This window comes from Crocodylus siamensis, chromosome 1, assembly GCF_052110815.1.
Source record: "Crocodylus siamensis isolate JL-2025a chromosome 1, ASM5211081v1, whole genome shotgun sequence".
NCBI classification, from domain to species: Eukaryota; Metazoa; Chordata; order Crocodylia; family Crocodylidae; genus Crocodylus; species Crocodylus siamensis.
In genome coordinates, this window is record NC_143395.1 from 307,828,323 (window position 1) to 307,842,334 (window position 14,012).

Here is a 14,012-nt window from a genome sequence, read left to right on the forward strand (position 1 = left end):
AGGAATGGGTCTGGCTGGGCAGGTCACCATGACTTCCCTGCTTGTGGAGCAGCACCCAAGATTTCCTGGGGATCCTTCCTGTAAGCGGGGAAAGCAGGCAGGTATACAAGCTGTTGTACTCTTCTGCCACAAAGGTAATAGATGTCCACTGCAGTAAAGCAGCAGTGTCTATTACCACTTTTTGTTACGCCCGTTTTTTTTTCCTGTGGCACACAAAGGGTATCAACATCTATTTGCTCAGCATTTGTGCTGCCATAAACATTTTTACGGCAGCACAAATGAGAAGTCAGGCGATTGTCCATTCCCACCCTGCATGTCCCACCTTGTTTCAAAATACAGACTTTCAAAATGTGAGATCTTCAAAATGCTCGGATGGTGGCTGCCATACCCCTGGAGGTGCTGAAATCTGGCTCCAGGCATGCTGACAGTGGCTTCCGTGGTAGCAGTTTTGATCACCTGGGATCTTTTGGAAGAACAAACTAGGCAGGCTCTCCTCTGTCTAGCTCCCCTCCAGATCCCAATCTAGTGGGCAATCTTGACGAACGGCTACAGAATCCACAAAAAATGTCCTGAAAAAAAATGCTGTGATCCAAATCCTGCTTATGGGCTGCACAGTTGCTACCTTCTGTGCCCTTTCTTCCTGACTGGCCTCATTGCAAGACACTTTGCATCCCTGTCTGCACAGGGAACCAGTTTTAGTAGTTGGGAAGCTAGTACTTGTCGAGGTGGAGGTTCACTTAATGTATAGCCTAGTAGGGAGGGTTCTGTTCTGTAAAAGGGAGGATGGGGTTTTGGGCATCAAATCTGTATTGCCAACTTCCTGAGCGAGTGCTCTAGCCACTGGTGCAACCACCTGCTCCTCCAGGACTGTGTTCTGTAGCGTAAGCCCAGCTTGCTTCTGCTGGAAAAAAGAGTTGTGGGTGCCTGTGAGCCTCAAGTGGGTGGAGGCACATAAGCTTGAAAAGGAGGGGCAGGATTTCAAATGCACATTTCCCTCTGCTTTGTTTCCTATGGGGGCGGTTCTTACCTTTTTGAGGGACCTTACTCCTTATGTCTTGCATGAAGAAATTCTAAATCTTAGATCCCACTGAGGGTGGGGTGGGGGCAGGCACCTACGGGCTTGCATTAAATCTGGCCCTTGGTGTTAGCCTGAGATCATTTACTTATCAGAACCTTTGAACCTACCCAACACAAAACTGACCCTGGCATATTTTGTGTTAAGTTGACCTACATGTGTTCCATACAACTCCATGTGACCATTTTAAATTTCTTATTAACCGTCTTAAGCTCAGCCACTTTTTCCTGTGCCTTATTCTATGGTTTATTCTATATGAAGATTGTGTTGCTTTTGTCCAACTGTTGCAGAAACAGCAGAAGCTCATCTGTAGAAAAGGTACAAGTGACCACATGAACCTTGTTTGCACCTGTTCTCTTACTGACTTACATGAGGGGGACAGTCTGGAGCTTTTTGGCCAAGATATACATACATGCAATGTTAGTGAAATGAGGCCTCTTTGTCACTCTTTAAAACTAAGAGTGTGAGAACTCATAACCAGGGGTGTAGGTTGTAGCTGTGTGGGTCTAAGGACATGGGTAGACAAGGTTCTTTGAGTAAATCAGGTATCTGTTGTTAGACCAGTCAACTGTTGTTTAGATTTGGAGGCTTCTGGCTCCCCTGTAGTGCATGTGATGAATTCTAGAGTGCCCAGAACTTCCTTTCTTTGAGCCTAACTTTAAATAAGCTTTCAGAGAAGTCTGTTTTCTTATGCTGTAACAGTTTTCACTTTCACTGTAACAAGTGAGAATTTAAAAATGGTAAGTTCCAATACAGGCATCCAGTCGCCCTCCTACTGTGCAGTCTAAGATGATTAGGTTTAAGTTGCATAACATTAAACAAACAAATCTTAGATATATTTTAGAACTGTATATTAAATATAATATTTGGTCTTTTGCAAACCCAGTGGATTACTTTTGTTTTGAATAAAATATTCTTTGCTGTCAACAGTATTCTACTATTCTGTGGCAGTTTCACTTGCTCAGGTATCAAACTCCGGTCTACACTTCTCCTTAAATGGTTCATGACCAGCAATCAGACTCCCTAGATTTGAGAACTCATTAGTTGAAAGTGCCATTCTTTGAGTGTATTTTCCCCAACTGCAGTACAACGGCTACGTTATAAGAGGAAGAAATTCCGTTGGACTTTTGTAATGCCTCAGCAATAAGAAAATACTGTCTTACTAAGCCAGCATCCTTCTAAAGTTTTTAAAAAGAAAAATATTTATGTGCAATTTCTTTTTCTTAATGAGCAGGAAGGAGATAATTTTAAACATGAAAACTTGATGACCTTTCTGTTAATCCAAGGCCATCAAGTGTAACATTTATGTACTGGCAAAAAGGCATTGCAGCCTTCTGCATTCAATCCACCTGTGCTTGAAACTGGGTTTAACAAAACTTTAGAACTGAAGTAGCAATAATTGCTTCAACTAAGTACCAGAATAAACTGAGCAAATCAGTGCCCCCCTTCCTCCAATCCCCTCCCCATAATTCAAAAGACTGAATAATCAATCAAGTACCACATTCTTTCAAATGTAAGTCACTTTTTAAAAAGAAATACTCTGAAATATGCCCAAGTCTTAAGTTTTTGTTTTTTTTAAACACTCGAAGAAAAAAGCTCTTGTAGTCCACCATAGAGCGTATATCCTTGTAAGCGTATCTGTATTTGAGGGCTTATTTTCTTACAGTCAAAGTTAAGTGGTTCTTAAATTCAAAGTCGTCATAAATTTGAAGAATACAGTAATGGTTATATAAAATTTTGTCACCCTTTTCTTTAACATCAATAACCTTACTTTTGAGAGGTTTTTTTTTTTCAACTGAGCTTCAAAGAACTCTCTTTTCTGAAATGTTGTAACTAATATTTTGGTTGAATTTCATGTCTTTAGACTGCTTGTAACATGTTGTAAGGATCAGAATAAAATGTAGGCCAATGCAAAGTACCATGTGCAATTAAAATGGTGTGTTTAACCTATTTATTCTTACAGGACAGGGGCGCTACTTCTACGTGGGAAGCTGTGGATCAAAGAAGAGAACAGCAAAGAACTGAAAGAGAGAGATGATTTAGCACAGGACATGCTTGGACTGATTGTATGACATTGGTCACTTCAGGAACGGATGTAGATATTAACTATTTCCAAATAAAAACTTCAGAAAGGAACTACAAGAGTTGCTGTAATTAATATTGTGGTAACCTGAAGCAATACCAGTCTTGCTACAATTCTCATTATTAAAATGGCATTGTTTTATTTTATTTTTTTCCTGCAGTGACATAATGAGCTAAACTGATAGTATTTGAACAAAACCAACCCATGTTACTAAATAATGTAGCAATTACTGTGAAAATGAGAACTTAAACCCAAGTATCTGGTCTGAGCCATCTTCAGCATGTGTTAAATGGATACAGGTTTTGTGACCTCCACACAGTTTGGATGGCTGCTGCTGACTGCACAGCCACTCCATTAGAACCAGACCAATAGTTTTTGATAAAACTTGACTGGAAGGCACATGTGTAGCTTAAGCCAACTTCTTGCTGAGAGATGCTATGCCATACAGAGGTATGCACAAAACAAAAGCAGTATAGTTATGATGCCACTGGAGTGCTGCATGCATGCCAACAACTGCTGCCTAGTACAGCAAGCTGACTTCTGGTTTAGGTATATGCAGGGTTAGTGTGTCAAAACCAGACACCATCTTGCATGCTGTAGATATGCTGTTACCCTCCTGCTTGAATGAGCTGAAATTATCCTATATCTTTTCCCTTGGAGGCCACCTAGTCTCAAATGGCTTTTCAGATTGATGGCAGAGATATGTGACACTTGCTCCTGTTAAAAGGAAACCACTTTTGTTTTTGAATGAGCAGCATTTGACACCCAGACTCAGGGGAAAAAGCATTTGAAAACAAATTCAGTTGCAGCTGGCACTGAGAGCAGCCAGCTTTTGGAAGTGTTGCCTTCTAAGACTGCATAAAAACTATGATCCCAATAGCAAGGAAATTTAGAAACGAAGAGCTGTTGAATTTCAGAGAAAATGCTTGATTGAAAAACACCGAGAATTCATGTAGGTTAGAAATTGCTTTATACCTTGCTACTAGAATATTAGATTTATGCAGAATCTCAGTCAACAGGACTCTACATAGGCTTCACCTTCCCCTGCAGGTGGGGCTGGGGGGGAAAAAAAAACAGGTTAAGAATGCCAAAGGGGTGGTTTGTGCTTGCAGAACCTGCAGGAGTGATCTTTCACCTCTCCCACTGGGCTTCACTGTTGGATGGAACAAAATTGCCCACTCTGGGGGATCCAAGTTATGGCATACTTCATTTAGATGCACAGCTGCGAGACTGAAACAAAAGCTCATGGGTGTTCTTACTAGGGGTGTGCAAAGTGGGTTGTATTTAATTCAGATTTGGCCTGATTCAGGGTATGGCGATTAGATTTGTGTCCCGATTTTTGATTCGGCTGAATCCTAATCTGAAGATTTGGCCATAGATTCATAGATACTAGTCAGAAGGGACTTCAACAGATCATTGAGTCCAACTCCCTGCCCTGTGCAGAAAAGAGTGACCCCAGCCAGATACCTATCCAGACTTCTCTTAAAGGCCTACCAAGGTAGGGAAGAACACCACCTCCTTTGGAAGCCCATTCCAAATTTTGGCCACCCTCACCATGAAGAAGTTTTCCTGATATCTTGCCTAAATCTGCTCTCTGTAAGTTTGTGACCATTGCTCTTTATTACCCCACAAAGTGCCCTGGTGAACAGAGCATCTCCAGTTCCTTGCTGTTCCCCCCGCCCCATGAATTTCTAGGCAGCCATGAGATCAACTCTTAGCCTTCTCTTGTGGAGGCCAAAGAGGTCCAGGTCCCTCAGTCTGTCCTCATTGGTTATGGGTTTACAGGACAAGCCCTATGACACAGCATTAAATATTTTTTTATGTACCTTGAGGTACCAGGTGCAGCTTGTGAATGCTGAGATGCTGGGGTGGATGGAGTGTCCCACAGGGGGGTCTCTCGTGTGCTTGACGGTGGACCGGAAGTACGATTGGCTGCAGGGGGACCCTGGGTCCCCCCCCAGACCCAGGAAGCACCAGTCACTTGGGGGGAGGGGTCCTTTGTGGCAGACCTGGAAGTGGACTTGAAGTACTTCTGGTCTACTTCCGGGTTTGCCACCGAGCATGCTGGGGACTCCCTCGTGCTCCCGTGGGACGCTCTATCTGCCTTACCGAGGTATGTAGAAAAAACATATAAAGCTGTGTTTATGTCCAATACATAGAATCTCTCCTGATTTGATTTGGAAATTAGGCCACTGAATCGGGCCAAATCTCAGCCAAATTGAATCGGGGACCAAAACAACACATCACACATGCTATGGTGGTGAGGCACTTTAGAGCAACTCAAAGAGCTGCTCTAATGAAAGTGTTTGCACAGTCTTGTGTATCAGTGACCCTGCACTTCAAACAGGTGCCAGGGGTGCTTTAACTAAAGCTAGTCAAACAAGCTTTAGTTAAAGCACCCCTGCTGTCATTTTGAAGCATGGAGATGCTGATGTATGAGAGGCAGAGGCTGGCTGGATCGTGCTTATTACCATGCAGCAGCACACTTGATTAATTGAGTCTGCTCCAATGCACTATAAGTGTGTTGGAACTGCCTCGCCGCACCTGTACAGGCACCCCATGTGCTTAACCAAACTCAGTGCAACTGCTGCATAAATACAAACTGTCAGCATCCCCCAATTCCTCCCATTTTCAAGGCTTCTAGTAGTTTCAGGGCTGTTCTCAGAAGCCTTGAAAATAGAGAATCAAGTCCATATTGCAGCTGCTAAATACCTCTGCACTGACAGCCGTGTACTTAAGGTGCATTAACCACACAGCTGTGGTAGGTCAGTGCTGAAACTGATTTTCTGCTTTCATTTTCAAGGCTTCTAATAGCTGCTCTTTTACACTTGTCTCTCCCATCACTCCAGAAAGTGCTAGAGCAGAGTCAGTGAGCACATAGACAGTTATTGTTACTGTGCAGTTGGCCACCAACTGAAGTTACAAAATGGATGGGTCTTAAAGATGCTATGCCCACTGGTCCTCACCCTTTCTGGCCTTGGGGGATGGATGAGTGGGGGTGGGGCTGGATCCTGCAAAAAGAGGCCACAGGCCTGAGCCAGTGCAGAGTCAATGTCTGCAGGTGCTATTTGGCATGCTGGCCCTGACCCACATGTCAGATCCAGTATGGAACAATTGTGCTTGCCTAGCTCTGCAAGCTGGCTATGAACAGAGAGCAACACCATCTGTTGATGCGAGCCAATGCATAGGGCCACATTATCTAGCCCCAGGGCTCCCCATAGGTCTAGAAATCTGACAGCAGGGGAGCTATGGCAATTAATGTCACTGCTCCCCCTGCTGTCAAATTTTTGGACCAGCTGGCAATTCCTTGGGCCCTAGGTCAAGTACCACTGACTTAGAGATTACTGCATTCAGTCAACAGGTGGATAGTTGAAATCTGTTACAATGTAAACAATAGGCAACAAACTGGGGCTGGTATTTTGTTATCAAATCAGAGAAAGTTAGGATAGGAAGGGACTTCAGGTCACTTAATCCAAACCCTTGCTCAAAGCAGGACTATCCGCAACTAGAACCCAGCCAAAGCTTTGTCCAGCTGGGTCTTGAAAACCTCTAAGGCTGGAGCTTCCACCACCTCTCTGGGTAACCTGTTCTGCAACTTTACTACCCTCCTACTGAGAAAATTCTTCATAATATCTAGCCTAAACTTCCCTTGCTACAACTTGAGACCATTGCTCCTTGTTCTGTCACCTGCTAACACTGAGAACTGTCTAGCTCCATCCTTTTTCAATCCCCTTTCAGGTAGTTGAAGGCTACTACTAAATCCCCTCTGAGTCTTCTCTTTTCTAAACTAAATAAGCCCAGTTTCCTCAGTCTCCTCATAAGACATGTCCCCCAGCCCCCTTGCCATTTTTGTTGCCCCCTACTGGACTCTTCAATTTGTCCACATCCTTTCTGTACTGCGGGGCCCAAAACTGAACACAGCACTGCAGATGTGGCCCTACCAGTGCCAAATAGAGGGAAATAATCACTTCCCTTGACTTACTGGCAACACCCATACCCATACAGCCCAGTATGTCATTAGCCATCTTGGCAACAAGGGCACACTGCTGGTTCATATTCAGCTTATTGTCCATTGTAACCCCCAGGTGCTTTTCTGCAGAGCTGCTGCCCAGCCAGTCAGCCCCCAGCCTGTACTGGTGCATGGGATTGTTCCATCCTAAGTGCAGGATTTTGCACTTCTCCTTGCTGAACCTCATGAGATTTCTTTTGCCCCAATCCTCCAATTCATCTAGGTCACTCTGAATTCCAGCCCCACCATCCAGTGTGTCTACTAGTCCCCGCAGCTTGGTGTCATCTGCAAACTTGGTGCACTCTTTGTCATCTTCCAGGTCATTGATGAAGACACTGAAAAAAACTAGCCCCAGGACTGACCCCTGAGTCACTCCACTTGACACCAGTTGCCAACTAGACATAGATCCATTGATTACTACTCTGAGCTCAATGCTCCAGCCAGTTTTCTATCCACATTACAGTCCATTCATCCAGCCCATATTACTATGCTTGCCTGTGAGAATGTTGCGGGACACTGTATCAAAAGCCTTGCTAAAATCAAGGTACACCACATCCACCAGTCACCTCATCATAGAAGGCAATCAGATTGGTCAGGCATAACTTGTCCCTGGTGAATTCATGCTGATTGTTCCTTAATAACCTTTTTCTCCTCCAAGTGCTTAGAAACAGATTTCTTGAGGGATTTGTTCCATAATTTTTCCAGGGACTGAGGTGAGGCTCATTGGTTTGTAGCTCCCTAGCTCCTTTTTCCCTTTCTTAAATATGGGCACTATGTTTGCCCTTTTCCAATCATCAGGGACCTCTCCTGGTTGCTATGAGTTTTCAAAGATGATGGCCAGTGGCTCTGCAATTGCATCAGCCAAATCCCTCAGCACTCTTGGGTGCATCTCATCCAGCCCCATGGATTTGTATGCATCCAGCTTTTCTAAATAGTCCCTAATCTGTTCTTTCACCACAGGGCTGTTCACCTGCTCCCCAAAGTGTGCTGCTTGGTGCAGTAGTCTGGGAGCTGACCTTGCCTGTGAGGATTGAGACAAAAAAGGCATTGAACACTTCAGTGTCTGTTCTGCATCCTCTGTCCCAAGGTTGCCTCCCCCATTCAGTAAGGGGCTTGCACTTTCTCTGATCCTCCTCTTGCTACTGACATACCTGTAGAAACTCTAGTTACCCTTTGGATCCCTTGCTAGCTGCAACTCCAATTGTGTTTTAGCATTCTTGACTTCATCCCTGCATGCCCGAGTAATACTCTTACATTCTTTCCTAGTTATTTGTCCAAGTTTCCACTTCTATTAAGATTCCTTTTTGTGATTTAGTTACTGAAGAGTTCCCTGCTAAGCCAACCTGGTCTTCTGCCATACTTGCTAGTTTTCCTGCACAGTGGGATGGTTTGTTCCTAAACTCTCAGTAAGGCTTCTTTGAAGTACAGCCAGCTCTCCTGGACTCCTCTCCCCTTCAGACTTGCTTCCCAGGGGATCCTGTCCATTCATTCCGTGAGCGAGTCAAAGTCTGCTTTTCTAAAGTCCAGGGTCCTTACTCTGCTGCTCTCCAGCCTTCCTTTCCTCAGGATCCTGAGCTCAATCATCTCATGGGCGCTGCTGCCCAAGTTTCCATCCACAACTACATTCCCCATGAATTCTTCCCTGTTTGTGAACATCAGGTCAAGAAGAGCATGGCTCCTATTTGGCTGCTCCGGTATTTTCACCAGGAAATTGTCCCCTATGCTCTCCAAAATCTTCCTGGATTGCCTGTGCACTGCTGTATTGCCCTGTCAGCAGATGTCAGGGTGACTGAAGTCCCCATGAGAACCAGGGCCTGTGACTGGGAAACCGCCACTAGCTGTTTGAAGAAAGCCTCATTCACCACTTCCTCCTGGTCTGGTGGTCTATAGCAGATCCCCACCATGACATCCTCCTCATTGATCTTCCCACTGACCCTAACCCAGAGACTTTCAACAAGTCTATCTCCAGTTTCATACTGGAGCTTTGAGCAACTGTATGGCTCTTTTACATAAAATGTAACTCCTCCTGTTCTCCTCTCCCTGCCCTTCCTGAACAGTTACTCATCCATGATAGTGCTCCAGTCATGCGAGTTCCCACCAAGTCTCCATTATTCCAGTCACACCATAGTTCTGTGACTATGCAAGGACTTTCAGTTCTTCCTACTCATTTGCCAGGCTCTGTGCATTTGTGTACAGGCACCTGAGGTAACTAGCTGATTGCCCAGATTCTCAGGAAGTATGAGAACGCCTTGCCTGTTGCCCTCTCCTGCTTGCTCTTCCTTTAGGTCTCTCACTTCCCCACTTACCTCAGAGCTTTGGTCTCCATCCCCTGGTGAGCCTAGTTTAAAGCCCTCCTCACTAGGTTAGTGAGCCTGTCTGCAAAGACACTCTTTCCTCTTTGTCAGGTGGATCCCATCTCTTCCCAGCAATCCTCCTTCTTAGAAGAACATCCCATGGTCAAAGAAGCCAAAGCCCTGCTGGCAACACCACCTGCGCAGCCAGGTATTGATCTGCAGGATGCTCTTGCTTCTGCCCAGGCCCTTTCCCTTGACCGGGAGTTTCAATGAGAACAGAACTTGAGCCCCAGACCCCCTCACCCTTGCACCCAGAGCCTTGTAATCACTTTTGATATGCTCAGGGTCTCCCCTGGCAGTATGATTGGTGCCCACATGGATGAAAAGCAACAGGTAGTAGTCAGAGTGCTGGATGAGCATTGGTAGTCCCTCCATGACATCTTGATCCAGGCTCTGAGCAAGCAGCAGACTCCCCAAGATGGCAGGTCAGGTCAGCAGATGGTTCTCTCCGTCACCAGGGAGTCTCCAGCCACCACCACCATCACTTCTTCTTGGTGGCAGTCATCTCAATACTTCCCACGTTGGTGAGGCCTGGAATGGAACGTGCTCCTCCCTCTCTGTTGCTAGGGCTCCCTTATCTGTTCTCCAAATGAACCACTGCAGGTGGAGGTGAACATCTCTGCTTGCTGCCAGAAGTCACAAGCCTCCAGTTTCCACACTCTTGGGTGGCCATGTCCTCTCTCTTCTTTAGTGTTGATATTTCTTCCTCCACAGTCCTGGAGGTCTCCTCCAGCATCGAATCAACGAATGCCTCATGGTGGAGGATCCTTCAGAGCCTCCTTACCTCCTCCTGCAGTCCTCTTGCCTGTTCCCTGAGAGATACCACCAGGAGGCACTGTTCACACCGCAGGCACTCCCTTACCTGGCCATCACTGGAAGGAACCTGCAAGTCGCAGTGTCAAACCTGGACCTGGACGGAAGTGTTGAAGGTGAGCGATCCCGCCTGGACAGAAACCTCACAGGTGCAAGCAGAAGCAGTGACAGCGTCCTCCAGCCATTTCCCTGAGTGTCTTAAACTGCCTTCTCTTTCCCTGCTCATTTTCCAAGCACACCTTCCCTAGCAAACTCACCTGGAAGTTGGCCTGTTTATTGCTTGTTGGCCCCAAAAGGTTCCTTTTTTCCAGCTTCCTCATGTCAAGCTGAAAGGCTTGCCTCTCAAAAAGGGTGGGGGCACAAACTGGCCTGTAAACTGCTTGCAAGGTATTAAGTGATTGTGTTGTTAAGTGATTACGCACTTACCCAGGGTGTGCAAAGTGGGTGTACCGTACAGTATATATACACACAGAATTACAAAGATGCCATGTACATGCTTGGGCTGGTACCCTCAGCGTTCCTTCAGCCTATAAAGAAGCTCAGCCCCTTTAGTTCAAGGACAGGTTAGTAATTGGAAATATTGTCTGGAACAAGTCTTAACACATCCCACTACTGGAAATCCTCCCGTCCCCCACTCCGGTAAATAGTAACTTTGGCAGACCAACTTGCTGAATCAGCCGGCAAGTTAACAAGAAGTGATAGGGATGAAGTGAAGAGGTTACAACCCTTTAGAGAGAAGGGAATAATTATTCTTCTGCCCTTAGGTTTAACTATAACACTTCTCAGGTGTAGCACAAGGTTGACTCAGTCTTGATATATTTCCATCTTAGATAAGTATAGGTTTGCCCTATGAGACCTATAATCATGTTAAGTAAAAGATGCTATCAACTTACCTGTAAGTCTGTTCTGAATTCAAGCTGCATGCATTTCCAATTCATTTTTGCACAAAAATACATTAGCAGGCTTCCCTAACAAATGCAGAAATGTTCAGAATTAGAAAACTTTCATAAATACCTTATTTGTCCAGTCACTAGTTTTTTAAAGAAACAACCCTGCAAGATAAGTAGATGCATAATAAAAGGAATGGAAGTTGATTGACTTGCACAAGCCTGTGCTATGGCCCTGCAGCTGAACCTTGGGAGCAGTTTAAGAATGAGAATGGAACAAAAGAGTAAATTGGTTCTCATACTTCAGTCATGCTTATTTCTGCAGACACTTAGCATTTCTAATTAGACAAAAGAACAGTGTCCCCTTTCCAATTAAGGCACTTAATTTTTAATGTGAATGTGACCAAAAAAATATTAAGTGGACAGTTTAGGTGATGGGTACTGGGCTAGGCATAGCCTTTTTAACTTCTGGCACTGAAGACCTGGTCAGATTCCAGTGTCTGAGCTCTCTTTACTGGCAAAGGGTTCTTTCATATTCAAATTCAGCAAAGATAGACGGGGAGAAAATGAGAACGCTGGATGATCTACAAGGCTGTCTTCTGAAAATGTGCGTTCCAGCAGCCATACTTTAATATATTCAAAGGCTGAATATTTGCTCTTTAACAGCATCTTTGAACAGAAAGTCAGTCATCATGGCTAGATATTTTCCTGCCTCCTTTAAGTGTGCATAGGCTGGGGGACAAGCATCTCTCTTTGTCATGTACATATACACATGTTTACTTTGGATAATTTTGTAATAACAAAAATTGCCATTGGTTGTACCAACACTATCAGCAATGACACTGAATGGATATGGAGGGTGACATCTAGAAGATGGATCTGTTTAGCTTCTATGGGTATTGTGCCTGGATCATTTGAAACAAAGTACACAACAGTTGTTTTATTTGCTATATTTTTATTTCCTATGGAAAGAAATTGCTACATTTTCAGAATTTTTAAAATTAAATGGTAACAATTGGTATACATTGGGGAATTACAAAGTTACAACTTTGTGTATCGTTAAAACAAATCCATACTGATCATTGATATCAAGCCATTTCATTTTGAGGAAAAAAAAAGTCTTCACTGATTTGGCTTTACCTACAAATGTAAGTTAGAAATAATACTATTTATGCTCCAGATACAAAAAAAAAAAAATGTTAAACAGATTTGACAGCTGTTTTAAAACAGTTTAATTTTCTGATTTCTGGAAGCAGGGTTCAAAATAATTCCAAAGGGAGAAAGCAATAGTTTACTTTCCCTCCAAGGAAGCAGACAGTTTACAAAACAGTGTAATTGTAATACACTGTGAATTCATCTTTTGTGAGTAGACCATTTGCTCTTATTTAAAAAAAATATATTAGAACCCTGACAGAACAGAATGAGCCAACATTATTTAAAAACCCATTTTAAAAATAGGTAACCAGTTTAAAAGGAAAAACCAAAATGCATTGGGGTGAGGTAGTCGTCACAGTGCATCCAACAATATTAATTATAAGGGTAGGACATATTCAGAGCAGCCTTTTGATTTCAGGTATTCACTGCAGGAAGCTATACAAGAGGCTGAAGTGCAATCTGACTAATGTGTATGGTATCAAACTCCACTGTAGAAACAGGCCACTGGAAAAGTGGTTGACATGGACACATATCATGTGAGAACATGCCATCATTAGGCTTGTTCCTACACTCTAGTATGTACATTTGGAGTTATGTTATATGTTGATCATAGGGCTACACAAACTGGTACTTACTGAAAGTGTAATAAATGTATTTGATTTTGTTCCCCCCCCCCCGAAATTAGTTCTTTCCCAATGCGCTAAGGCTGAATTTCTGAAGTTTAAAGAAACCCAGACTGCAGCAAATCCCACACAGCTCCTGATTTTAGAGGAGTTCTGCCATCTAATTCATCCAGCTAGCAAGATACAAATGAAACCATGAACACTTCCTCCATGACACTAAGTGCTTCCACTGTTATGATGACGAAGCAAAAGCCTTTAAAAACTCAGCTGCTACAACTGAAGCTTGACAACTGTCATTTTCATCAATCCCCTGCCCCCAGTAGAGTCTTTTAGTGAGCTAGCTGCATTTGACTGCCTGCCACTAATGCAGCCTAATTAAATGCAGCCTTCTGCCTTTTGTCCCTTCAATTAATATTTATGCTGGTGATTAATAGCTGTAGATGCATATATACGCTAATGTTCTCAGACCCAGCAATCCAGCCGCAGTCCAGCAATTTGAGTCATATAACTGGCCTAAAAGCACTCAATCTCTTATCACCACTGACATTTGCGACCAGTTTAAATATCACTTGTTTCTCACCACGCCTAGTACCTCTCTGAATCACTAAATTTCACATTTTTTCATATTACATTCTAGACTAATCCAGAACAGTAATGGAATATAAAGTAAATAAATTCAGCTAAGCATAATTCCTATGTCTCATGCTGACGCTTCTACAGTAAGACCTTATTCTAAGGGGGCTTGGGACTAGTTTTTAAACATGTTGATCCTCTTTTTTTTTCTTTAAGGGGAAAAAAAAAGAGAACATAAAAGTCAACGAATGACACCTCAGAGACTAGGAATGAGCAAAGGCAACCAATTACATTTGAAACTGAACCAATTACATTTGAAACATTCCTTTTCTGAAGAGACCTAGTTAAATAAAGGGAAAACAGCATGGAGAAAAATGAAGTGCAGCAGTTAGTCCTAGAAACACAGTCTAAGAACAAAATCATGACATCCTTGGTGTAAG

At 43.6% G+C, this 14,012-nt stretch overlaps 1 protein-coding gene across 6 annotated transcripts in view; it reads left to right on the forward strand.

Annotated features, from left to right (window-relative positions):
• CARS2 (cysteinyl-tRNA synthetase 2, mitochondrial) overlaps positions 1-3,211 on the forward strand; it is a 62,114-nt gene extending 58,903 nt beyond the window's left edge. For all 6 annotated transcript variants that reach the window (XM_090022252.1, XM_090022260.1, XM_090022219.1 and 3 more), the window contains one exon: positions 3,039-3,211. In XM_090022252.1, coding sequence (XP_089878378.1) covers positions 3,039-3,113 — 75 coding nt within the window. In that variant the 3' untranslated portion in view covers positions 3,114-3,211. The remainder of the gene's footprint in view (positions 1-3,038) is intronic.
• Positions 3,212-14,012: the final 10,801 nt, after the last annotated feature.